This window comes from Staurois parvus, unplaced genomic scaffold, assembly GCF_062004578.1.
Source record: "Staurois parvus isolate SC_StPar_1 unplaced genomic scaffold, SC_StPar_1.0 ptg000365l, whole genome shotgun sequence".
Taxonomy (NCBI): domain Eukaryota; kingdom Metazoa; phylum Chordata; class Amphibia; order Anura; family Ranidae; genus Staurois; species Staurois parvus.
In genome coordinates, this window is record NW_028318161.1 from 5,635,886 (window position 1) to 5,663,555 (window position 27,670).

The following is a 27,670-nucleotide window of genomic DNA, read 5'->3' on the forward strand; positions in this document are numbered from 1 at the left end:
CCAGTAGAACACTGCAACGTGATGGTAGAAGGCAGAAAAAAGACCAAGTGGTCCATTGAGTCAGATAGATAGATACACTATATTGCCAAAAGTATTGGGATACCCCTCCAAATCATTGGATTCAGGTGTTCCAATCACCACCATGGCCTCAGGTGTATAAAATCAAGCACCTAGGCATGCAGACCACTTCTACAAACATTTGTGAAAGAATGGGTTGTTCTCAGGAGCTCAGTGAATTAAAGTGTGGTACTATGATAGGTTGCCACCTCTGCAATAGTCCATCCGCGATATTTCCTTGCTACTAAATACTCCATGGTCAACTGTTATTCTGACAAAATGGAATCAACTGAGAATAGCAGAAACTCAGCCACAAAGTGGTAGGCCACGTAAAATGACAGAGCGGGGTTAGTGCATGCTGAAGGGCACAGTGCACAGAAGTTGCCAACTGTCTGCAGAGTCAATAGCTAAAGAGCTCTAAACTTTGTGTGGCCTTCAAAGTAGCACAACAGTGCGTATAGAGCTTCATGGATTGGGTTTCCATGAACGGGTAGCTGCATCCAAGCCTTACATCACCAAGTGCAATGAAAAGCATCGGATGTAGTGGTGTAAAGCACGCCACCACTGGACTCTAGAGCAGTGAAGACGTTCTCTGTGGAGTGACTATCATGCTTCTCTGTCTAGCAATCCAATGGACGTGTCTGGGTTTGGAGAACAGTACTTGCCTGACTGCATTGTGCCAAGTGTAAAGTTTGGTGGAGGGGGGATTATGGTGTGGGGTTGTTTTTCAGGGGTTGGGCTTGGCCCCTTAGTTCCATTGAAGGGACCTCTTAAAGCATCAGTATAAGGTATTTTAGACAATTTCATGCTCCCAACTTTGGGGATGGCCCCTTCTTGTTGCAACGACTGTGCACCAGTGCACAAAGCAAGGTCCATAAAGACATTGATGAACGAGTTTGGAGTGGAGGAACTTGACTCGCCTGCATATAGTCCTGACCTCAACCTGATAGAACACCTTTGGGATGATTTACAGTGGAGACTGCGAGCCAGGCCTTTTCGTCTGACATCAGTGCCTGATCTCACAAATGCACTTCTGGAAGAATGGTCAAACATTCCCATAGACACACTCCTAAACCATGTGGAGAGCCTTCCCAGAAGAGTTGAAGCTGTTATAGCTGCAAAGGATGGGCCAACTCAATATTGAACCCTACGGACTAAAGTTCATATGCATGTAAAGGCAGGCATCCCAATACATTTGGCAATATAGTAAATCTATATAGGACAATCAGGACCTCCTTCCTCCTGCTGGTGACCCTTCTAATGATACATCCTAGAATTCTATTCGGTTTTCCTACTGCCCAGCCACAGTGTTTGCTCATTTTGCAATCATCTGAAATAAGTACCCCTAAATCTTTTTCCTCTGTAGCGTTGACCAACACTGTACCGCCAATGTTGTACTCTATCAAGGGATTCCTTTTCCTTATGTGCATTATAGTACATTTAGAAACATAGAACTGCAGTTTTCCACTGCTGACCAATCTTCCAGCAACGTCAAATCATGTTTCAGGTTACAAAAACTTCCAGGGAGGTCAATAATATTGCACACCTCTACGTTATCAGCAAATAGACATATCTTACCCACCAATCTTTTAGTTATATCAAAAAACAAAATAAATTGTGCCCCTATCGCACTGTTGACGCTTCTATGGCTTCCCCCTGCCCTGCGCCCTATGGCACTGAGTCCGATGTTACTTCATGGCCTACAAGTTTGGGACTCGGTACGTTATTCTGGTGGTCTGATGTCACCTTTTCTGCCTTTGCTACCTATTATTAACAACCCTCTTTTCCCGCCGGGTTTGGATCACCCAGGGGCGTTTTCTTGGTGGGTGACTAATGGTTTTTCGCAGGTGCGACACTTTTTGATTTTTCGGTCCTTTCCCACCTGGAACTCTCTTCGGGAATCCCGGAATATCCCCCCAGCGGAATTTTTTCGATATCTTCAATTGCGACACTGGCTGCTCTCGCTGCGGGGTACTTCTGCGTTCCCGTACCAGAAATCTGCCTTTGAACAGCTTTGCCAACAGCGTCCGGGCGCTCCGGGCCTTATATCCCTTCTTTATGCAGCTCTGAACAGACGCTCATCGCATACTTCTCTTTCATATGTTGTTCAGTGGGAGCGCGACCTGGGAGTGGCTGTGGATCCGGAGGACTGGAATAAGGCCTGGTCACTCATAGCTAAATGCTCATTTAATACGACCACACTGGAGGCAGCCTATAAGGTTTTGTTTCGTTGGTACTGGGTTCCGGCTCGGTTGGCCCGGGCTAACCCTGCCTGTAGTGATCGATGTTTTCGGGGTTGTGGTCATCGTGGTGATGTATTGCATATCTGGTGGTCATGCCCGAGACTGTTTCGTTTTTGGTCTCGTGTATTTGGCCTCCTTTTCACTTTGTTCCATCTCTCCATACGCCGGGATGTTCGGTATGCTTTGCTTCATTGCCCCATACCGGGCCTCTTGGCTCACCAGCAGAAGTTGGCTTCCTATCTGTTTTTATCCGCCACTAGAACAATTGCTCAGGCCTGGAGGAGTCCGTTTGTCCCTCTTCAGGGGGTGCGGGATCGTATGACCACTATGATGCTCAACGAACAGATGTCGAGTATCCGCAATGACTCCCAACGTAAATTTTTGAAAATATGGGAGCCGTGGTTGCAATATGCCCTTCCCTCACTCTCCCCGGCTAGTCTGGGGATGTAATGGCATTCGGTGTTGGCGCTCTTGAATCCCTGCTCTTTGCCCCCCCCCCCCCCTTTTTTTTTTTTTCTTTCTTTTCCTTTTTCTCTCTCTCTCTGTTTTTGGTGTGACTAGGACAGCTGCATTTAGTTGTTATAATCAGTTACATTAATGTTTTGTAACTTATGTGCCTTTGATAGCCCCTGCGTGGGCGTACCTTTTGCCCTGTTGGCATTAAAGCATTGTTTTTCCCCTTTTTTTTTATTTGGCATTTTGTTTATCTGTGCAATTGATAGCCCCTGCGTGGGCGTGTTTTACTGCCTCTGTTTATACTGTTTAAAAAATTTAATAAAAACCATTGAAATAGAAAAAAAAAAAACAAAAAAAAACAAAATAAATAGAACAGAACGTGTTATAGAGCCTTGTGGTACACCACTAGTCACTGGTCTCTGTTCTGAATGAACCCCATTTGCAACCAAACTCTGACATCTATCCTTTAACCAACTACATATCCTATTGTACTAACATAAACATTAATTCAGTTTATTTCTGAGAGGACTGAACGGAAGTAATTGTTTAAATGGCTTGTTAGATCCAGCAGGTCTTCTCAACATAAGTTTTGAACTCCATTACCATTTTAGTGATCCCATGGTATTTTTCTGTTCCATCACTGATGCACCTAAAAAGCTTTTTTTCTTCTTGATGATCAGATTAGCAATTTCCTCCTCTTGCTGTGTTTTGGCACCACTGATAATGTGCTTGGCCTCATTTTGTCTGTTTTTGTACACTTCTGGATCAGCTATACGTCCTATTTCCCTGCATCTCCATAACCCCACCAACTCTCCCCTCCTCTGACCTCGCAACCGCCCTACCTCCCACCACACCTAACGTCCCGCACACTATAACCTCTCCAACACTCCGCTCCTTCAGCCTTGCTACAACTGAGGAGGTCACTAAGGTCTTCTCAGAAGCCCGCCTCACCACTTGCCCCCTTGACCCTGTTCCCACACAACTCCTCCAGTCACCCTCCTCCTCCATCCTACGCTCCCTCACCCACATCTTCAATCTCTCTCTCTCTCTCTACTGGCGAATTCCCCTCCCCCCTAAAGCACGGGCACATCACCCCCATACTCAAAAAACCCTCCCTGGACCCCACTGACCTGAACAACCTTAGACCCATCTCCCTGCTGCCATTTACATCCAAGCTCCTTGAGCGCTTAGTCTATAATCGCCTATGCGCCCACCTCACTGACTTCCGTCCCCTACACTCCACCGAAACCGCCCTACTCAAAATCACTAATGACCTGCTAATCGCCAAAGCTAATGGCCACTACTCAGTCCTCTTACTCCTCGACCTGCAGGACTTCTCCAGGACATCCCCCATTCCTCTGGAACTCACTACCCCAATCCATCAGTCGACCACCCCCTCCTCCTTAACAAACTACACTCCCTCGGCATCAGAGACTCGCTCTCTCCTGGCTCCCCTCCTATCAATCCCAACGCTCCTTCAGCGTTACCTATAACGCTACCACCTCCCCCTCTCTCCCCCTCTCTGTTGGGGTCCCCCAAGGCTCGGTCCTGGGGCCCCTTCTCTTCTCCATCTACACCTCCTCCCTCGGCAAACTTGATACATTCCCACGGCTTCAACTATCACCTCTACACTGATGACATGCAAATTTACCTCTCCACCCCTCCAGTCTCTGCCCGTATCACCCACCTACTGAACGACATATCAGACTGGATGTTGCTCCATTTCCTCAAATTGAACCTTTCCAAAACCGAGCTCCTGATTTTCCCCCCAGCCCGTGCCCCCCTCCCCCCACCCTCTCCATCATGACCAACAACGCCACCATCAGTCCCACCCCACAAGCCAAAGTCCTAGGTGTCACTCTAGACTCAAACCTGTCCTTCCAACCCCATGTCCAATCGTTGGCAAACTCATGCAGGCTCCACCTCCGCAACATCTCCAAAATACGTTCGTTCCTAACCCCAGACACTACTAAACTACTCGTTCACTCCCTTATTATCTCACGTCTGGACTACTGCAACTCCCTTCTCACCGGCCTACCTCGTCGCAGACTATCCCCGCTTCAGTCTATCCTGAACTCAGCGGCCAGACTCATCCACCTTACCAACCGCTCCGCATCTGCCACCCCCCTTTGTCATTCCCTCCACTGGCTCCCGATTGCCCAACGCATTAAATTCAAACTACTAACACAGACATACAAAGCCATTCATAACGCTGCCCCAAACTACCTCACCGACCTGATACCCAAATACCACCCTACCCGTAAACTTCGCTCCTCACAAGAACTCCTACTTTCTAGCTCCCTGGTCTCCACCTCCCACGCCCGACTTCAGGACTTCTCCAGGACATCCCCCATTCCTCTGGAACTCACTACCCCAATCCATCAGACTATCACCTACCCTCCTCACCTTTAGGCACACCCTGAAAACCCATCTCTTCAGGGAAGCCTACCCCGCCCTCACTTAACAGCTGATCTCCTCCTACCACTCCATCCCCCACAGCCACTTCCTCCTGTACCACTATCCCCTCCCTCCTAGATTGTAAGCTCGAAAGAGCAGGGCCCTTGACCCCCTCGTGTATTGTATTGTCTCATGTACTGTCCCCACTATAATGTACAAAATGAGCAAACCTTTTAGCACTATATAAATACTGTATAATAATAATCTCCTATGTGCGTTTTTTCTTTTACTATACTACTTACCTCTTTAGTGAACCGTATTGTTTTTTTAAAGCTGTTTATTCTTACTAATTTGGTAAAACAAACTGTGCTGCACTGCCTCAATGAGGTCAAAAAATTATCCTATCCCTTGAATATCAAATTATCATTGAAAAAATAGAGCTCACAAAAAAACAATAGTATTTCATATGGTAATCAAATATTTAAAACTGTGAAACAGAAATTCCAACAAATGTAAATTAAATTTCGCAGGTAAATATTCACACAAAATAATGTCCCATAGATGTTCAACCATGTAGATCTTCTGTGTTGTAATAATATATCCATTATGCCTCCACCAGAGAAGTAATAAGGCTGATTACCAAACTCTAAGACCCCAGTAACATGAGGGTCTAAGCAAACTCCGCATTCCCCAGCCAATTCCAGGAGGAAAAATTCAACCTTCTAGGGGCTCAACACTTCAACAATGGTTGAACAAATTGAGGTAGTGCAATACAGTTTGTTTTAACATTTAAGTTCCTATGCAGTTTTTTTGTTTTGTCCTTACTAATTTGCCAGACATAATCTAGTTGCCTTCAGGATTGTAGACTTCAATAGTGTCCTCTGGTTACTGACTCCTGTCATTTTACTCCAACCTTTTAAACTTTTAATTCATATATTTTTTTTTTTTACACAAAGTTATCATTTAACCACTTGCCTACCAGGCACTTATACCCCCCCTTCCTTACCAGGCCAATTTTCAGCTTTCAGCGCTGCCGCACTTTGATTGACAATTGCGCGGTCATGCAACATTGTACCCATATGAAATTTTGATCATTTTTTTCTCACAAATAGAGCTTTCTTTTGGTGGTATTTAATCGCCACTGGGCGCTTTACTTTTTGCGCTATAAATTAAAAAAAGTGCAAAAAATTTGAAAAAAAAAAAAAAGTTTATTTGTTTCTTTTATAAAATTTTTCAAACAGGTATTTTTTCTCCTTCACTGATTTGCATTGATGAGGCGGCACTGATGGGCACTGATAGGCGGCACTGATGGGCACTGATAGGCAGCACTAAAGGGCACTGATAGGCAGTACTAATGAGGTGGCACGGATAGGCGGCACTGATAGACAGCACTAATTAGGGGTCACGGATAGGCGGCACTGATATGCAGCACTGATAGGCGGCACTGATAGGTGACACTGATGATGGGTACTGATAGACGGCACTGACTGGCATCACTTCTGGGCACTGACTGGCGGCACTGACTGGCACAACCCCTGGGCACTGACTGGTGGCACTGACTGGCAGCACTGCTGGGCTGCACTGGTGGGTGGCACTGGTGAGCAGCACTGGTGGGTGGGCACAGGTGGGTGGGCACAGGTGGGTGGCACTGCTGGGCACAGGTAGGTGGCACTGCAGAGTGGCACAGGTGGGTGCACTGCTGGGCACAGGTGGGGGCACTGCTGGGCACAGGTGGGGGCACTGCTGGGAATGGGTGGGCGGGGCTAGTGGGCGCACTGCTGGGCGGAACTTGCGGGTGTCACTGCTGGGCACCGATCATCAGGGCACTGATCATCAGTGCCCTGATGATCGGTGCCGATCCCCGCTCTGACAACTGCCGGTTCTCGGCAGTACTTTCCTCACGATCTGACAGCGTGAGGAAAGTGCAGCCGAGAACCGGCACTTGCATTTCCCTGTGATCAGCGTGTCATTGGACACCGCTGATCACGTGGTAAAAGGCCGGTGGGATCGGCCTTTCACCACATCACGTGATCAGCTGTGTCCGTAGGACACAGCGATCACGGAGATCGCCGGGGTCATATGACGTCCACTCAGAACTGGCCGGCCGCGGTGAAGCCGTCATTCGGCTATGCGCGGTCGGCAAGAAGTTAAATGGTATATTACTCACACAAGCCATGGGTATATTTGGAATAACACCCCAAAATATATTCTGCTACTTCTCCTGAGTATGGGATACCACGTGTGAGACTTTTTGGGAGCCTAACCGCATACAGGAGCCCGAAATCCAATGACCCTTTGAAAGCCTGATGGTGCGTAACTTCCTCATTTCACTTCCTCACTACCTATCACAGTTTCAGTGGCTCTGAAACTCCAGGATAGCACAATCCCCCCAAATGACCCCTTTTTAGGAAAGTAGACACCCCAGACTATTTGCCGAGAGGCATGTTGAGTCAATGGAATACTTTATTTTTCCCCACAAGTTTTTGGAAAATGACAAAACATTTTTTTTCTTTTTACACAAAGTTGTCACTTAAATGATATGTTGCTCACACATGCCATGGGTATATATGGAATTACACCCAAAAATACATTTTTCTACTTCTTCCGAGTATGGGGATACCACATGTGTGAGACTTTTTGAGAGCCTAGCCACAAACAGGAGCCCAAAATCCAATGACCTCTTTGAAAGCCTGAAGGTACAAAACTTCCACATTTCGCTTCCTCACTACCTATCTGTTTTGGAAGCCCTGAAATGTCAGGATAGCGCCAACCCCCCCCCCCCCCCCATGACCCTTTTTTGGAAAGTAGACACCCTAAGGAATTTAATAAGAGGCATGGTGAGTATTTTGCAGAACTAATTTTTTCTCACAAGGTTTTGCAAAATAAAAAAAGAAAAGAAAAAATAAGTGTTCAGTTCCTTTCTTCATTTTCCAAAAATTTGTGGCAACAAACGAGATCTGCAAAATACTCACCATGCCTCTTATCAAATTCCTTGGGAGGAAGTGACGTCAGATGCAAACCGGAAGTACCACGGTGGCCATTTTAGAGAAGGCATTCTATAACCGGAATCCATGTAAGCATACTTTAATGAATAAAGTGTGTTTTATACATACTGCTGCACTTTGGAATTCTGTTTTTAATCACATACAGTATGTCGGGAGGAGACTCAAAAAAGATAGAGAAGAGGTGACATTGGAGATCCAATGGAGAGATATAAGGAGGCATACATTCAGTTTATAGAAGGTATGGTGCATTACCTGGAGGGGAGTTGAGGAGCACTAGTGGTGGTGTGATTTTCTGAGGTGGATGGTGCACTTGATAAACTGTGAAGATCCCGAGGAGGGTTGGTGGAGAAGATACACTTTTAGATGTGATACACGGAATTTTTTTGGAGGGTAAGAGTAAATATTGAGAATGGTGATGATTACACAGTAATTCTGGAGGGATTATACAGTAATCTTGGAGCACATTATATCATTTGAGAAAGTGAGCACATTATGTATTCAATTTATTTACAGTGCCTTAAAAAAGTATTCATACCCCTTGAAATATTCCACATTTCGTCATGTTACAACCAGAAACATAAATGTATTTCATTGGGATTTTATGTGATACACCAACACAAAGTTGCACATAATTGTGAAGTGAAAGAAAAATTATAAATGGTTTTCAAAGGTTTTTACAAATAAATATCTGAAAAGTGTGGCATGCATTTGTATTCAGCCCCCCTGAGTCAATACTTTGTAGAACCACCTTTTGCTGCAATTACAGCTGCAAGTCATTTTGGGTATGTCTCTACCAGCTTTGCACATCTAGAGAGTGACATTTTTGCCCATTCTTCTTTGCAAAATAGCTCAAGGTCTGTCAGATTGGGTGGACAGCATCTGTGAACAACAATTTTCAAGTCTTACCACAGATTCTCAATTGGATTTAGGTCTGGATTTTGACTGGGCCATTCTAACACATCAATATGCTTTGACCTAAACCATTCCATTGTAGCTCTGGCCGTATGTTTAGGGTCGTTATCCTTCTGGAAGGTGAAGCTCTGCCCAAGTCTCAAGTTTTTGAAGACTAACAGGTTTTCTTCTAAGGTTGCCCTGTATTTGACTCTATCCATCTTCCCATCAACTCTGACCAGCTTCCCTGTCCCTGCTGAAGAAAAGCATTCCCACAACATGAAGCTGCCACCACCATGTTTCACGGTGGGGATGGTGTTTTCAGGGTGATGTGTAGTGTTAGTTTTCCGCCACACATAGTGTTTTGCTTTTAGGCCAAAAAGTTCAATTTTGGATTCATCTGACCAGAGCACCTTCTTCCACATGTTTGCTATGTCCCCCACATGGCTTCTCGAAAACTGAAAACAGGACTTCTTATGGCTTTCTTTCTACAATGGCTTCTTCTTGCCACTCTTCCATAAAGGCCAGATTTGTAGAGTGCATGACTAACAGTTGTCCTGTGGACAGATTCTCCCACCTGAGCTGTGGATCTCTGTAGCTCCTCCAGAGTTACCTCTTGGCTGCTTCTCTGATTAATGCTCCACTTGCCTGGCCTGTCAATTTATGTGGATGGCCGTGTCTTGGTAGGTTTGCAGTTGTGCCATATTCTTTCCATTTTCCGATGGATTGAACAGTGCTCTGTGAGATGTTCAAATCTTGGAATATTTTTATAACCTAACCCTGCTTTAAGCTTCTCCACAACTTTATCCCTGACCTGTCTGGTGTGTTCCTGGCCTTCATGATGCTTTTTGTTCACTAATGTTCTTTAACAAACCTCTGAGGGCTTCACAGAACAGCTGCATTCATACTGAGATTAAATTACACACAGGTGGACTCTATGTATTAATTAGGCGACTTCTGAAGGCAATTGGTTCCACTAGATTTTAGTTAGGGGTATCAGAATAAACAGGGCTAAATACAAATGCACGCCACACTTTTCAAATATTTATTTGTAAAATAATTTGAAAACCATTTATGATTTTCCTTCCACTTCACAATTATGTGCCACTTTGTGTAGGTCTATCGCATAAAATCCCAATAAAATACATTTAGGTTTTCATTGTAACAAGACAAATGTGGAAAATGGGGTATGAATAATTTTTCAAGGTACTATAATCAGTTAATACATACTACACTATATTTGTTTTTTTGATTTTGGGAGCACAAGCAGAAGAGTAGATGGAAAAGAAGAGGATTTATTTGTATACAACGCATGATTATCGGATGAATCTGGTGAGAGCACAAGGCGATCTGTTTTTTTATATGGACCTTTGGATTACTAGTGCGCTTGTTTATTATAGACAAATTCCTTGGGTTGTCTACTTTCAAAAAAGAGGTTATTTGGGGGGATTTTGCACTATTCTAGCATTTCAGGGCCTCCAAAACTGTGATAGGTAGTCAGAAAGTGTAATGAGGATATAAAGCCCTTTAAAAGCCTGAAGATGCTTATTGGATTTTGGGGTCCTGTGCACGGCTAAACTGCCAAGAAGTCCCTCGCATGTGGCATCCCCATACTCAAAAGAAGTAGCAGACTGTATTTTGGGGAGTAATTCCACATATACCCATGGCATGTGTGAGCAATATACTAAAATGACAACTCTGTGTAAAAAAAAAAAACAAATTTGGCATTTTCCAAAAACTTGTGGTAAATAAAAAATTCTATTGACTCAACATGCCTCTAAGCAAATAGTTTGGGGTGTCTACTTTTCAAAAAAGGGGTCATCGGGGGGGGTGTTGTTATTTTTTTATGCCCAGCATTAGAAGCTTATGCCACACATCACTTTTCTAACCACTTGAATTCCAAGCCTTTTCTGACACTTATATTACCCCTAAATATTATATAAAATATTAAGCAGAAACCCTAGAAAATAAAATGGTGGGTGTTGCATTTTTTTTTTACGTCACGCAGTACTTCAAATGCAAATTACATTTTTCAAATGCAAATTTAAAAAAAAAACACTTTTTTGAATTTTAATGCACAAAAATACAATTTATCGCCCAATTGTTTGGTAACATAAAATTCTGAGTAAATAGATTGCACGGGGCATGCGCAGTTTTGTGAGCAAGCATGTCATGTTTGCTAAGGCGACAAACTACATACATTTTTAATATCCATAGACAGTACTTTAAAAGCCTTCACAGGCTAACATTTTAGATTTACACAGGTCTAGTGCTAGAATTACTGCCCTCAATCTGATGTTCGCAGAGATACCTCACATGCATGCTGCAACCGCTGTTTACATACCGACACGGGGTCGATGATTGCATACACCGTTGCGCACACGCACGTGGGGTGCGAGGTGCTTTAAATTTTTTTTTTTTTTTGTTATTACACTGTCCCTTTCAATTTTTGTTATCAAAAGGAATGTAAATATCCCCTGTGATAGCAATAGGCAGTGACAGGTATTCTTTTTTGAGAAATCTGGGGTCTATTAGATTCTAGATATCTCCTCTGCCCTTAACCCATCTGATCTCACCAAGATCCATGTGATCAGATGCTTACCCAATTTAAAAATGCCGCTGTTTATAACTAGCGAAACCGATGTGATGAAATGCTCATAGCTTCCAGTTTCTTAGACTATAGAGATGATTGGAGGCATTCCGGTCTCCAATTAGCTCTATGGTCAGCTGGCGGAAACACCGGTTGCATTCTCTGGTACCCCGATGGCACGGGACTGCCCAAGAAAGCCGTGGAAGGCAGTGGGAGAGGGGGCTGCTTATAAAAGCAATCTGGCAGCTAATTAGCCACTAGGATTGCTTTTACATGAAAGCTGATCAACTGCTGAGAGAAAAGATACCAGGATGATGCCTGCAGCTGCAGGCATCATCCTGGTATAACCACTCAAAATCCAGTGATGTACCAGTACGTCACTGGTCCTTGTTGGGCATATATGTTATGTTCTTTTATTTTTTTCTTTATGCAGCTTGTGGGCTGAATGAATATATCACTCTGCATCAATCCACTTCTAATTTTGGGCATACATAAAATTTTCTTTTTTTTTTTTTAGTTTAGCCTGTGGGCTGAATGAAAAAAAATAGAACCTAACCGATTCCTCAGCCAAAAAAAAAAAACAAAAAAAACCAAAAAAAACATATGCTGAAGCACAGGAGCGATCCACCCACTGATCAAGCCAGGCCCCCATGCTTGGGCATATATGTGGTTTTTTTTTAACTGCGGATGAGAACTCTTATCCAGCAGCGCTGCACTCACTGACATATATTCTGAGAGCACACCCTGTTGCTGTCAGAATAAACAGATCAGTGATGCAGCTGAATTGCCTTTCTGCAAAGAAAACAACGGTTAACAATAAAACAGTAACAACAGAACAGTAACTCAATAAAACACCTTTTTTATTGAAATCTGTGCCAAAAAATATGAAAAAAATATATGACGAAGCATAGGAACGATCCACCCTCTTACCACTTCAGGCCGCCATGCTTGGGCATATATGTTCTTTTTTTAACTGTGAGGAAAAATCTCATCCAGCAGCGCTGCACACACTGACATACATTCTGAGAGCACACCCTGTTGCTGTCAGAATAAACAGATCAGTGCTGCAGCTGAATGATGTCCTTGCAAAGAAAACAACAACGGTTAACAATAAAGCAGTAACTATAAAACAGTAACTTAATAAAACCCCTTTTTTATTGAAATCTGTGCCAAAAAATATTATAAAATATATATGCCGAAGCAAAGGAGCGATCCACTCACTGGCCACCCCTGGCCCAATGCTTGGGCATATATGTTTCTTTTTTAACTGCGGATGGAAAATTTGAATGGCATTCCTGCAAAGAAGACAACAATGGTTAACAATAAAACCATAACAATTAAACAGTAACTCAATAAAACAACAAATGTTTTTTTTTTACTTTTTATTCATTTTATTTTTTAAACTTTTTTTTTAAACTAAAATCCAGATGTTAGGGTCACTCAAAATGCGACAGCAAGTTTCCTGAATACCTAACATCTTTTGAGCTGTATATATGTGCCCTAGACTGTGCTGTACCCTATACTAATATGCCACTAGTGTGTGGTAGCGACGGAAGCAGTCCTTGAGGCAGAGACCAGGTTGGCCAGGACAGGAGGGACAAAAAAAAGCATGTGTCACACCTAATTCCATGTCTGCTACAGACACATCTTTTTTGGAGTGACTTTTAGGTTGGGGTACCAGCAATGGCATCAGGAAAATGCCTCTCATGCAGCCGGCTCACTGCATCTGGGTTGGGCCACAGCACCTTCTGGATACAAAAGGAACGTGATGATCTCTTCTTTTTAGGAAGGATCCACTTCGTCCAGTTTCTTTGTAAAGCACAAAAGCATTGTACAGAGTCAATTGAAATAAATATACACTTTTTTGTACCAGCATCTAGCTTTATGGGAAACTAAGTACGGCTTCATCATCTGGTCGCTGAAGTCCACCCCTCTCATGTTAAGGTTATAGTCGTGGACACATAAGGGCTTCTCAACAACACCAGCTGCCGTGGAAATTTGGATGGTCGTGTCTGCGTGAATGGAAGACAGGACAAAAACATCCCCTTTCTCCTTCCAGTTCACTGCGAGCAATTCATCAGTTTTCAAGCAGGCTTTCTCCCCCTATCTAAGACAGGTATTTACAAGCCATTGGGGGATGCCCAGATGATTAGGTTGCACAGTGCCACATGCGCCAATTCCAAGATTGTACAAATGTCTAAATAGTGGCACGCTTGTATAAAAATTGTCCATGTAGAAGTGGTACCCCATATGAAAAAAAGGGTGGCACCAAGTCCCAAACTATCTTGGCACTGCTCCACATGTAGTCTGGGCATCTGTGGGGCTCCACGTGAGCTTCCCTCTTAAATCCGAAAATGACATGTTTAGCCTGTTGCCTTCTCATAGTTCTTATACATTTTGACCCTATATCTGGCACGCTTGCTGGGGAGAAATTGTTTGAATGCAAGACGGCCAGAAAAATTAATGATGGACTCATCAATGCAGATGTTTTATGTTTTGCTAGGGAGTATACTCATCTGCAAATTTTTGGTTATGGTGATTTCCTAGATTGTAAGCTCGAAAGAGCAGGGCCCTCAATCCCCTCATGTTTTGCATTGTATTGGTATTGTTCTGTCACATGTTCTGTCCCCCTTTGTAATGTACAGCGCTGAGCGAACTATTGGCGCTTTATAAATACTGTATAATAATAATAATAATAATAATTTACGAGGGGCAAAATTTTGTGGAGCCTATCATATGCAGGGCACCCAGGGGACAACAAGGTGTATTGTCATTGAAATTTATAAATCACATTATATTCTCATATCTATGCCTGGCCATGGCAGCAAGGAACATGGGAATATGACGAATCAGGTCTGTGGACCAATACAACCGCAACTCATTCTTTTTAGGCACATTGGGCAGTGAATGGGGGCAGAATAGGTGCTGTAAAAATTTGTGGGCTGCCAAACAGGATTTGCAAGCACATCCAGAAGGACACTGTGGGCTCTACGGGCCTATGTTTGAATTATTGTTGACTCACCCGTGACACGAATACAGTGATCTGTAAAACAAATCTGTACATTGTAGTACTGACACTGGTGACCGGACAGTGAAAGGGTTAACTAGGGGCAATCAGGGGGTTAAATGTGACCTAGTTCTGCTTTTACTGTCTCAGTGTGCTGCTTGGACTCACATGGATCTGCTCTCATTGAAACGGAATGTGCTCCAGGGAGCACGCTCACACGCCCCTTTCCCGTGAACATCGGGGGGGGGGGCACATATACAGTTGTGTTCAAAATAATAGCAGTGTGTTGAAAAAAGTGAATAAAGCTCAAAATCCTTCTAATAGCTTTTATTTCCATACACACAAATGCATTGGGAACACTACACATTCTATTCCAAATCAAAACATGAAGAAAAATATATCAAATTTGTGTTGTTCCTCTAAAAAGAAATTGAAGAAAAGTGAATATTAGACCGTTCAAAAAAATAGCAGTGTTTGTATTCTTCTTTACAAACTCAAACATTCACTATATAAACTGAAAAATGTTTGAAGATTTTGCTTTCCTTTGAATCACTTAATTAATATTTAGTTGTATAAGCACTGTTTCTGAGAACTGCTGTACATCTGTGTTGCATGGAGTCAACCAGCTTCTGGCACCTGTGAACAGGTATTCCAGCCCAGGATGATTGAACTACATTCCACAGTTCTTCTCAATTTCTTGGTTTTGCCTCAGAAACTGCATTTTTGATGTCACCCCACAAGTTTTCTATTGGATTAAGATCCAGAGATTGGGCTGGCCACTCCATAACATCAATCTTGTTGGTCTGGAACCAAGATGTTGCACGTTTACTAGTGTGTTTGGGGTCGTTGTCTTGTTGGAACACCCGTTTCAAAAGGCATTTCCTCTTCAGCATAAGGCAGCATGACCTCTTCAAGTATTCTGATGTATTCAAACCATGATCCCTGGTATGCGATAAATAGGCCCAACACCATAGTATGAGAAACAGGGTCACTTTGCAGTTTTCGCAGGCGTAGCTGGTGTGCTGGGAACTCTTTTGTTTGTGATGTGCAATGCCCTTCCATGTGCACCTTACTGCAAAAGCTAATTATAAATTAGGGTGATTGCCATTTTTGTATAGCTTGCTCACTGGATTTGCTGTGGGAACACACCAAAAACTGGATGCCTTCAGCTTCAGGTGCCCTTCAAGCATACCTGCCTTTCATTTATTCACTGCTACATATGCTGCAACTTGGAGACTCTCATATATAGCACATATAGCCTTGGCGAGGCAGTGCGGCTTCCACATGTACAGCCATGGCCAAAATTATTGGTACCCCTTCATTTCTGTCAGATAATGCACTACTTTGCCCAGAAAATTGTTGCAATTACAAATGTTTTGGCATTCTCATGTTTATTTCTTTTGTTTGTATTGGTATGACACAAAAAAGTGAAAAGCCAAATATGGCACATTCCACGCAAAACCCCCAAAATGGACTGGACAAAATTATTGGCACCTTCAATTTAATATTTGGTAGCAAACACCCTAGAAAAAAATAACTGAAATCAATTGCTTCCTGTAACCATCCATAAGTTTCTTACACCTCTCTACTGAAATTTTGGACCACTTTTCTTTCACCAACTGCTTCAGGTCTCTCAGATTGGAAGGGTTCCTTTCCCCAACTGCTGTTTTGAGATCTCTCCACAGATGCTCTTTGGGATTGAGATCTGCACTCATTGCTGACAACTTCAGTACTCTCCAGCGCTTTGTCTGAAACCATTTCTGGGTGCTTTTTGATGTGTGCTTTGGGTCATTGTCCTGCTGTAAGACCCATGACCTCTGACGGAGACCCAACTTTCTGACCCTGGGCCCTACATTGCACCCCAGAATTCTTTGGTAGTCTTCAGATTTCATGATGCCATGCACACGGTCCAGACATCCAGTGCCCGAAGCAGCAAAGCAACCCCAAAACATCAGTGAACCTCCACCATGCTTGGCTGTAGGGACTGTATGCTTTTCTTTAATCACTTGCCTACCGGGCACTTATAGTCCCTTCCTTACCAGGCCAATTTTCAGCGCTGTCGCATTTTGAATGACAATGCGCAGTCATGCAACATTGTACCCATATGAAATTTGTATCATTTTTTTCCACACAAAGAGAGCTTTCTTTTGGTGGTATTTACTCGCTACTGGGCGTCTTATTTTTTGCACTATAACAAAAAAAAAAGTAAACAATTTGCAAAAAAAAAAAAAAAAAGTTTCTTTGTTTCTTTTATAAAATTTTACAAACGGATAATTTTTCTCCTTCACTGATGTGCGTTGATGATCAGTGCCAATCCCTCCTCTGAAAACTGACAGTTCTCGGCAGTACTTTCCTCACACTGTCATAGCGTGAGGAAAGTAAGTCGATAACTGGCAATTGCATTTCCCGGTGATCAGTCTGTCATTGGACACAGCTGATCACGTGCTAAAAGGCCGCTGTGATTGGCCTTTTACCATATCACGTGATCAGTTGTGTCCGTAGGACACGGCGATCATGGAGATCGCTGGGTGTGCACCCCCAGGGGCGCGCAGGAGAGAGAGTTCTGGGAGGAGGTCATATGACCCCCTCCCATAACTGGCAGGCCGCAGTGAAGCCATCATTCAGCTATCTGCGGTCAGTAAGTGGTTAAGGACCTCATTTCTTTTTCTGAAAACAGTAGAATGATGGGCTTTTCCAAAAAGCTGTAATTTTGTTTTGTCTGCCCACAGCACAAATTCTTCCAAAAGGATTTTGGCTTCCTCAGGTAAGTTTCAGCAAACTCCAATCTGTTTTTTTTATGTTTCTTTGTCAGCAGTGGGGTCCTCCTGGTTCTCCTACCATAGTGTCCCTTTCCATTCAGATGGCAACATATAGTGCGAGCTGACACAGTTGTACCCTGTGCCTGAAGGTAAGCTTGAATTTGTCTGGAAGTTGATCAAAGTTCTTTATCCACCATTCGAACAATCCTTCATTGCAATCTTTGATCAATTTTTCTCTTTCGTCCACATCCAGGGAGACTAGCTACAGTGCCATTGGCTGTAAACTTCTTGACAATAATGCACACAGTGGACACAGGAACATTAAGATCTCTGGAGATGGACTTGTAACCTTGAGATTGTCCATGCTTTTCCACAATTTTTGTTCCTTAGACAATTCTTTGCTGCTCTTACTCTTCTCCATGCGGCACGCAGAGACACACCACAGCACAGAAAGGTTGAGTCAATTTTTCACCATTTTAACTGGTTGCTGGTGTGATTTACTTAGTGTTATCACCTGTTAATTGATACAGGGGAGTTTAATTACAAGTTACAGGAGAATTACAAATTTGGAATGCAATTATTTCTTAAAATGTTGAGAAGGTGCCAATAATTTTGTCCACTCCATTTTTGGGGTTTTGCGTGGAATGTGTCAGATTTGGCGTTTTTGTTTCTCCACTTTTTTGTGTCATACCAATACAAACAAAAGAAATAAACAAGAGAATGCCTAAACATTTGTAATTGCAACAATTTTCTGGATGAAATGCTGCATATCTGGCACAAATGCAAGGATGCCAAAATTTTTGGCCATGACTGTATTTGCAAATGTGTGCATCTAAACCCTCTGTTTTGAACATTATTATTTTTTTTTTTACAGGCTAGCTGGTAAGTGAGCTGGGAAATCTTGTTTGTGACAAACAGAGCTACTGAGTAGGTACAAGGGTATACCCACTAGAAGGAGCTGACACCTTTTTTGAATTGTGTTTTTTAGAGCAGCGATAAATCCACACATTAAAGAATACAACGCTGAGCCCTCCAATGGGTGATGAAAGAAATGCAACATCCATACAAAGCATCCACTTCTAGATCATGAAAACTGTAAAACTTTTCACCAAACTGCAAGAAACTGGTGGCTGCTCTGGGTTAGCACTTCACTGTTACTCTTCATTTTCCTATTTAATAAACTTTTTATTTATCCTGCTAAACAGAGGGGGCATATTATAAAGGTCTGGAAGGATCGGCGTTAATGGGTAATCCCCTTTTAGCCACGCATAGAGCTGTCACTCATCCTTTAAGTCATTTCCATCTGCAGCCATTGCATATGTTTCTCCTTGTATATAATATAACCCCTCCCTCTGTAATGCTTTTATTCCTCCTGCACCCTCAGTACAGCCCTGTTCCAGGTAAAATACCTCCGTGTACAGTCCTTTCTTGGTCCCCGTGCTCACCTCCCTCTCTGCAGCCCCACAGCTCCAACACTTCCATGGAGTGTATTCAAACTGCCTGCCCTGCTGAAGTCTGTTGGCTGATACCTCAGAGAGGCAGAGCAGTGGGGTATGGTGCAGAAGCTGGAGGAGAAAGCAGACAGGGCTGCAGCTGTACCCACAACTCTGATTTTTGGGACTTAGCCGGGACACAGCCATCTCTGGACAGCTTACTGAAAATCCTTGCAAGTCGCAACTATTTGGGCAGCGTAAGTTCAAGGGAGAAGTTCAGGGCCGGTGAAATAATTTTTGTTCACACAGGTGAAGATGCATTTTGCTGCCATCCACCGCTATCCTGCCTGACAGCGGGCCCCACCCCCTCCCTGCACACATGGGGATCTGCCCACAGCTCTGCCCTCCTCTGCATCATTAAATCTGCTCAGTACACCAATATTGCCAAAGCACGTAAAAAACGGCCCTGGTTGGGGCCCGGGGCCCCCCACATATGTATAGGCTGTCCCCACCTGATGGCAGCCCTGATCACATCCTTGATCAGTACTTAAATCCTAACACCGTTATTATATGAAATACAGTACAGTACGGTATTTACTGCAGATACTGTGTCCTCCTGCTTGAGGTAAAATGGATGATATATAAATGCAGAGTTTTTCCTTAAAAACAGATATGAATGAGCTCACCTTGGGTGGGGACCAGTTCAGTGTTTAGCACAATCGCTCATTTGACCACAAGCTTATGTTCATGTGGACATAAACTGTATAGTATCCATTGTGTCCAATGAAAAATGTTCTGGTTTTGATGTTGTCCAGTTCAGTACTGAGCATCCTTCCCCACAGAAGGATATTCAGTAAATTATATAAAACTAGTTATATGCACAGTGCGATAACCCTCAGCTACCAAATCAGTTAGACAATTTATGATTTGACATTTGCTAATGCAATTTAGCAAATCATTTTTGTTATTAAACAAAAGCCCACAATTTCTCTAAACTGATTAGGCCTGCTTCACACCTATGCAGTTTACTTTTGATCAGTTTCTGCAGTGCTTTTTGAGGTGCGTCTTTGCACATGCTTTTTTTTTATGTATTTTGCGTTTCTTATGCTTTTTTTGAGCCAATTTGTTGTTCGGCAGATTAAAAATGCAAAACATAAAAAATGTGCCAAAAACGCACCACATGTGTTTTCTCCAGCATCTTCATTGAAGTCTATGGAACCAAAAATGCATCATTTTGCATTTTAAAAAGTCCCTGACCCTTTCCAAAAAAGCAGAGGCTGTAATAAGCATAGATAAGAACACGTCTTATAGGAAACCATGTTAAATGGACTGTAGTGCATTTCAGCAAAAAGCACCAAAAAACGCAGGTTGTGTAAACCAGGTCTTAGAAGCTGCTGTGTTGACATCCCAGAGGGTATGTGAAACTGTAGTGCACAAATGGTTCTCGTTTTCACTTACTTGTCTTCCTCAGTTTGGTCTGCAGGAACCTCAGTGACCTCTGACCCCTCCACCTTCCGACTGACCACTTCCTTCTCATCAGTTCCCCTTGTGGGGTCGTTTTCCTTCTCCAGGTTGATAAGATTGAGGTAAGAACCACCCATGTTGTTCATGGCATATGTGGCGGCAGAGTTGTTTTGCAATGGGGCAGGTGTGGAGGTGGTGGGAAGGTTTATTTCCAGGCTGTATAGGTTCTTGAGGTTCAGGGAGAGAGACTGGGCAATGGCCAAATTATGTAATGAGTGATTATTGCCTGTGAGAGACAGAAAATAAAAAAATATGAATTAATTTGTCCAGTTTATATATTTTAATTAGCTCATAAACTCAACTGGCTTTGGACAGCATCCTCACAGATATCCTCTGCTGTATGTATGTCCTATACAAACATTTCTCTTTGGCTAACATCCTCTACCCTTTAAAATGAACACTCTTGTGGACAGGCCCCACCTTTGTGTTATTCCTTTACTATTTTGTAATTGTAAATTTCTAAAGAATGCGTTGTTGCCATACAGTATAAAGATATTTATTAAACGATAGAAAAGAATATTCTGAAAGAATGACTTATGTGACACATGGGAAAGAGTGCAAACATCCAACACTGCAACTGTGCTAAACCACTAAGTTTACACTAATCTGAGCTTTCTATAACCCACTGCATTCAAATTACAGAGACAGACTCATGGAAGGGGAGGGGGGATGTGCTTCTGGAGTCTGTGTGTTCTCTTACCAATTACCTCTCAGATTCAGTCTTCCAAGGCAGATGTGATTGTTAGCTGTGAGGAACATTTTAGAACAGACAGTTCAATACATAAAACAGCCTGCAGTGGATGTGCATAGGAATTCTCCTGCATCACAAGCAGGGGTTCCCAGACCAGCAGCTCACAGACACACAGACATAAGGCAGTGTGGAGGTTGGTGCAGTAAAACTGTAGCTGGTTGGGTCAAACTCCTTGTGTGCTACTCAAGGTGCAATTTCCACGTTTCAGTGGAGTGCACCTTTAACCACTTCCCATCCGGCCCATGTACATAAATGGCAGGAGCCGGTGGCTGTTTATAAACGTCCTCCTGCTTACCTGCCTGTGCGTGTTTTCTGGCAGAGCACGGCGCTGCGATCCGGTGCCCGCTGTGTCCTCCGGAAACCGATCGCTGTACAGGACCTCTGTGTGAGGTCCAAATCATGTGATCACTGATTGGCCAATCAGTGATCACATGAATAGTAGTAAGCAAGATGTCACTTCTGACATCATTGCTTACTACTAGTGAAATCTGTGAATGATCACAGAGGTCACATGGTACAAGGCTATTCACAACAGCCTTGTACCACGTGACAAGCTGTGACCAATCACAGCTCTCACAGTATTTCTCAATGGCTGCAAGAATGCAGCCAAACAGAAGGAGAAATTATTGCTTTTACAGCCTTTTTGTGTGTAAAAGCAATCAGTGTAAAAAAAAAAAAAGTAGAAAAATTTGGAAAAATTATAATTTTTGGTTATAAACTAATTTGGGTTTTTTTTTCAATAAAAAGATAGATGAATACATTTTGGCCACGATTTATGAAGAAAGATTTATTTATAAAGTGTTAAGAAAAACACTTTTTTTCAAAATGTTTGGATTTTTTCATTTATATAGCAAAAAAATAAAAATCCCAGTGGTGAATAAATACCACCAAAATAAAGTTTTATCTGTTTCAAAAAAATTCATATGGGTACAGTGTTGCATGACTGCGCAATTATCAGTCAAAGATGGTGATAGCACTGGAAGCTGAAAATTGGCCTGGACAGGAAGGGGGTGAAAGTGTCCAGACTTGAAGTGGTTAAATACACCCTTATAATGCACCTGTTTGCTTTAATTTCAGTATAATTTTAAGTATATTGTGTAAGTCTTATTACACCTGATGGCATGTACATGTACAGCTTCCAGGCCAATGACATTCCAGAAATAGGAGCTTAAGAACCGTTACACTAAAAGCTGAATTAGTGCAGTAAATTGCTATTAAAATGTATTTAAAAGATTTTCTACCTTCAATTTTCTGCTCCTCTGGAAGTGTCAGGTCTGGGACATCAGATAAGCGCAGCCCTGCCTAGTTGCATGACTATATCCATCAGTCTACATAATAAACTCCACCTCTTGTCTAACATTACAATCTACTGACCCTTACCAGAAAACTTCAGGTCTGATCTCATTTCCAGCTCCTTCAGTTGTTTCACCAACAGCGAGATGTGCTGTAACAAGTCACGATTGGTCAGTAGTAGCTGGCGGACTCGGGCCTGAGATTCAATGCGTGCAACTGTTTCTGCTGCAAGCTGGTCCTTCAGGAGCTGCACCTGAAATTCATAAAGAACACCATGAGCAATTTCTATCTAGAAGGTCTGACAAGAAAGAGGGGTGAAGAATGGTAAAGATACCCACTGAATGTAATGTAGTCCCATATTATACCCATTAGCAGGTAGGAGTTTATGGTGCACACCATTCTGGCACCCCTAAATCTTTACTTTCTACAAGTTTTATTCACTTTAATTATATTTTCCACTGCACAATTTTTTAAATGTACAGCCCAGTCACCTAAAATAGAGCTGGAAGAAACATAAGAAGCTTGTGGAAACTGTTCTGCAAAATACTGATCTAGGCTTCAAGAATTTTAGTACTGAAATATTCTCTGCGAGGGATCACTGAATGCAGGCAGCACTATCCTTGTGACCATAGAGCGAGGGGGAGGATTCATGATGTTACAGGCAAGTATCTCTGGGTGGTCACTAAGGCCCTGAACAAATGGAGTAGTACATTCCTGATGCTTTCAGGGAAGCCTATGCTGAAAGAATACCTTAACTGCCAATGCTGTGTGTTTCTAAAAATGCTAACTGCCTGGCTGCCATACTGATTCAAAGGATATGTTGGGATGCCATTAAAGAAATAACAGTTCATTAGTTCTGTCTTCATACTAATTTGACTTCTTGCATGTTCTGTGTAAGCTAACTGCCTGGCTGGCTAAACAGTTAGCAATGGACCTACAATGTCTGCCCCTGTATTTTTCTTAGTACACTTTTCCTAAGGCCCCATTCACATGAGCACCAAAAAGTGGAGAAAACAGGAGGTTAAAACACATTTTGTTTTTTCTTACGTTGCTCAAGCTGCATGTCAAAACCAGACAATGGCCCCCAGACAGCACCATACACATTGGCAAAAAAAAAAAAAATAGGGAATGTCATATTTGGCAGGTGATCCCACCTGACCCTGTGCCCTACAGAGAAGAATGGGACCGTGCCGCAACCAAGTTCAATCTATGTGGTTGTGGCCCGGTGAAGAGGCATTTCCGTTTGAATTCCCTCTGCAAATGGGCTTGTGGAAGGAGGCATATCCCCTCTCTATCACATGATAACCGTAAGCCAGACACTGCTGACAACACAATCCACCATGGATCGTGAGTTGCAAGCTAGGCCCATGTAAACAGGCCTAACTGGTGCCTGGGTGACAATTTGGAAAACGTGGCAAACTGTGGGGATCCCCTACAATGCCCAGCCTTCCTCTGTAGTTCCCATGTTAGTTGGGGGAAACAACTGGGTTTTACATAGGAATTTAGGGCAATGACAATAAACACAAAGTCCCTTTCCACTAACTGCAAAACAGCACAGCATGTAATATGTGATCATTTCCCTCCCCATTATTTCCACTTTAGCTCTCAGAGGAGGCATGTATAGCAGACAGACGGGAGAGATGTATAGCACAAGATCACACCTGTCTGCCATACAGGATTCTAAATGTTTTGTGCTGCTTTATTCTACAGGTTGTGAAAAGGATAGATATTTATTCCTAACACTCTGGCCCATCTTTGACAGAGCCATATCCTCTTATTTTTGTCTCACCCAACACAACCTATCTCCCTACATGCAGCTATTCTGAACACTGCAGTAAAAGCAGTGGGTCAGCAGGGGGAGACAGTGCTCACAAACTGATCAATGTCACCCAGCACAGCTATGAGACATACATACTGTATACTGTATCTGGAGCTGTAGAATATACTATATGCTGGGGGTACACGTGACCTGCCATTAGAGAGCTGTAGAAAATCAGTACCAAGAGCATGACCAAAGACAGAGGGGTGGGAATTGTATTACACTGATTTTACGGTAAATGCACAAATCCAATTTTCTTTAGTGTTCATTGAGGGACACAGGGATTCAAAGACAGTAGGGATGTTGCAAAGCAGTCCAAATGAGGGTGGGAAACAGCAAAAACACTAACAGGCCCCTAAAAACCATAGAACTGGTGACTGCCTTCTGCTCAAATGGCTGCCTGAATGCCTGAAAGAGACAATAGAAGACACCTGATCATCCACCTGTAAAAGAGAACACGTGAACAGAAGACCAGGTGGCAAATCAGGTTACAAATCTGGAAAACAGTTGCTTGATGTCAAAAAGTCCAAGAAGCACTCAGATCTAGTAGGGTTCCTTGACAGGAAAGGGTAAAACCAGAACCTTTGAACCATAAGCTTGATAATGGTCTGTCTAAGCTACAGAGACATAGTGAAACAAAACAAGAAGCAGGTTCCCCCTTATGAGGACCACCAGGAATGGCAAAGAGTTTGTCTTTCTAATGTGAGCAGTGTCTGCAAGGCATACCTGCACAACACCCATTACATCTAGGCAACGAGGGGAGATCTTCTGATGAATTGGAGTCAGGCAGGCAGATGAAGGAACAATATCCTGGTTTACGTAAAAGGTCAAAACCACCTTAAGAAGGAAAAAAGTTCTTGGGCCCCAACACAACCTTGACGTTGTGCAAGACTTAAAAGGGTTAAAGAACAAAGCTGCTGGTACATACACCTGGTAGTGGTGACGGCAACAAGGAATGCAACTTTATGGTTTAAAGAATAGTTTTGGAAACCCTGAAAAGTTCAGATTTAGATCCCACTGAGTCACAGGGGAGCACCTAGGGGGACCAACGTCATACAAATAATTAGTGGGAGGTCAGTGTTCTCTGATACAGGATCGCAGGCCAGTATTTATCCCATGGAGAATTTCTTTTACAATGAATTTTATTATAGACAGCACAACAATAAAGAAACAGTCAGTGACAAGCTCATTGACACACAAAAAGTAAGGTGTACAATTCTGTTGATGAAGGACATAACAAATGCACTGAAATATTAAAACGGAGAGAAACGGAGTAAAAAAACACAATCTCTAAAAGGATGGAATGAAACCCTATAAATTACGTTAACAGCAAATAGTAACCAATGAGCTGGTGGGCAAAGACCAAGGATAGTCACGAAAGTCACATACAGATGATAGAAAAAGCGGAGCATGAAGTCTCACTGGACGCACATCGGAACTCTACACCAAGGACTCTGGAGAAAGTCCGACCGGTGTATAAGACATTACAGGCACAATTCTCTAGGGGTATCACAATCAGCGCATGGAACATAAAAACTGACAGAAACAGAAGAAAGAAAAGGAAAGAAAAGAGAAAAGTGGAGAAAGAAGAAACAAGAATAGTAAAGACAAAGAAAGGGCTCCAGGGGATCGCATCAGGAGAATCTTATATCGACAGGAGGGTCTAGTCAAATCTAGACTGTTGAGCCACATCAATCCAGGGATGCCAGATCTGCAGAAACTTAGTGTGGGTGTCTAGCAGCATAGCTATTAGCTTCTCATTAACCATTATAAAATTAATCCGATTCTTAACGGCTTCAAAGCTAAGAAGAAGGGTTTTCCAAGCTCTCGCGATCGTCAATTTGGTAGCCATAAATAGATGCAATGCTAACTGCCGCTCAGGATGGAGTAGGTCTACTAGTGGTTTAAATAATAGTGCCTCATGTGGGTTACGCTTACTTTCTGTGTGTAGCATAGTGCGGAGAAGGGCATAGACCCTAATCCATAGTCTGCATACATTGGGGCAAGTCCACCAAATATTGGCCATGGTACCTATTTGCTGACAACCCCAAAAGCAAGGGAATAAAGCGAGCCAGTCGAGTAGGCGTATAATATCATCTATAAAAGGACTTTGTAGGCATTTTCTAGTATAATAACATTCCTCGAGCATTTAGACAATGCTTGAGTCATGATCCGCCAGTCTTGCTGATCTAGACAACCCCCAAGTTCTGATTGCCAATGCTGATAAGAGCGAACCAGGGGTGTCCTATAAGAAATGACAGCGGAGTAGACAAGGGAGAACAAGCCTGGCGCATGAAGCCCGTGCCTGCAAAGACTTTCGAAGGGAGTCAGCCTATAGGGACCCGAATGGGCTCGTAATAATGTAGTAAGAAAGTGACGGAGTTGGAGGTAGCTAAAATGTTCCCTCAACGGGATATCACGTGAAGAACGCAAAGTGGCAAAAGTGAGTATCTAGGTAGGAGAAATCATGGAGTGTACGTCATTGAAGCCATGGGCTGGCCACCACAAACTGCCCAGGATTGTGAAGGCTCGGGAGATACAATGGGTTGCGGAATAGGTGCATCAAGGGTAAGTGAGCAGAAATAAGACCAGCAAAATATTTAATGGAGTCCCAAGGTCGAAGCATATGTGTTAATGTCAGACTAAGATGTGAAGGGCGATAAACAGGGGGGAGCCACGGCAAAGAAGAAAGTGGCATTGGGTGGGAGTCCTTCAGATCCACTGTGGCCCACAAGGGAATATTGCAAGACACGTGAAGATGGGCTATGGCAGGGGTGGACAAACTTTTTGACTTGAGGGCCGCAATGGGTTCATATATTGGACCCGGGGGCCGGACTAGCTGCTGGCCGGCCCAGCCACTACCATGCCATTCATAGTAAGTATAGTAATATTCCCCCATAGTAAGCATAGTAATTAATCCCCCATATAGTAATTCATCCCCCATAGTAATTCATCCCCCATAGTAATTCATCCCCCATATAGTAATTCATCCCCCATATAGTAATTCATCCCCCATAGTAATTCATCCCCCAAATAGTAATTCATCCCTCATAGTAATTCATCCCCCATATAGTAATTCATCCCCCATAGTAATTCATCCCCCATAGAGTAATTCATCCCCCATATAGTAATTCATCCCCCATATAGTAATTCATCCCCCATAGAGTAATTCATCCCCCCTATAGTAATTCATTCCCCATATTGTGTCAATTCACTTACCTTTGCTCCGCGCGTTCCTCTCGCCGTGTTCCCGCGCCGTTCCGGTCTTCAGGGCGGACTGTGAGAGGAGAGGAGTTCGTCATGCTGCCCCGCCTACATCCTGACAGCCAATGTTTGCCACGCTCCGCGGGCCGGATTAAAAGGTCCGCCGGGCCGTATACGGCCCGCGGGCCGTAGTTTGCCCATTGCTGGGCTATGGGTTAGTGGAGCTATATTCACCGCTAAA

The 27,670-nt window shown here is 43.2% G+C and overlaps 1 protein-coding gene across 2 annotated transcripts in view; it reads right to left on the reverse strand.

The window, feature by feature from the left end:
- LOC149456307 (carboxyl-terminal PDZ ligand of neuronal nitric oxide synthase protein-like) overlaps nucleotides 1-27,670 on the reverse strand; it is a 176,492-nt gene that overhangs the window by 10,541 nt on the left and 138,281 nt on the right. For both annotated transcript variants that reach the window (XM_089685237.1, XM_089685236.1), the window contains 2 exons: nucleotides 22,494-22,659; nucleotides 20,297-20,588 (listed from right to left, as the gene is read on the reverse strand). In XM_089685237.1, the coding sequence (XP_089541363.1) occupies nucleotides 20,297-20,588; nucleotides 22,494-22,659 (458 nt within the window). The remainder of the gene's footprint in view (nucleotides 1-20,296; nucleotides 20,589-22,493; nucleotides 22,660-27,670) is intronic.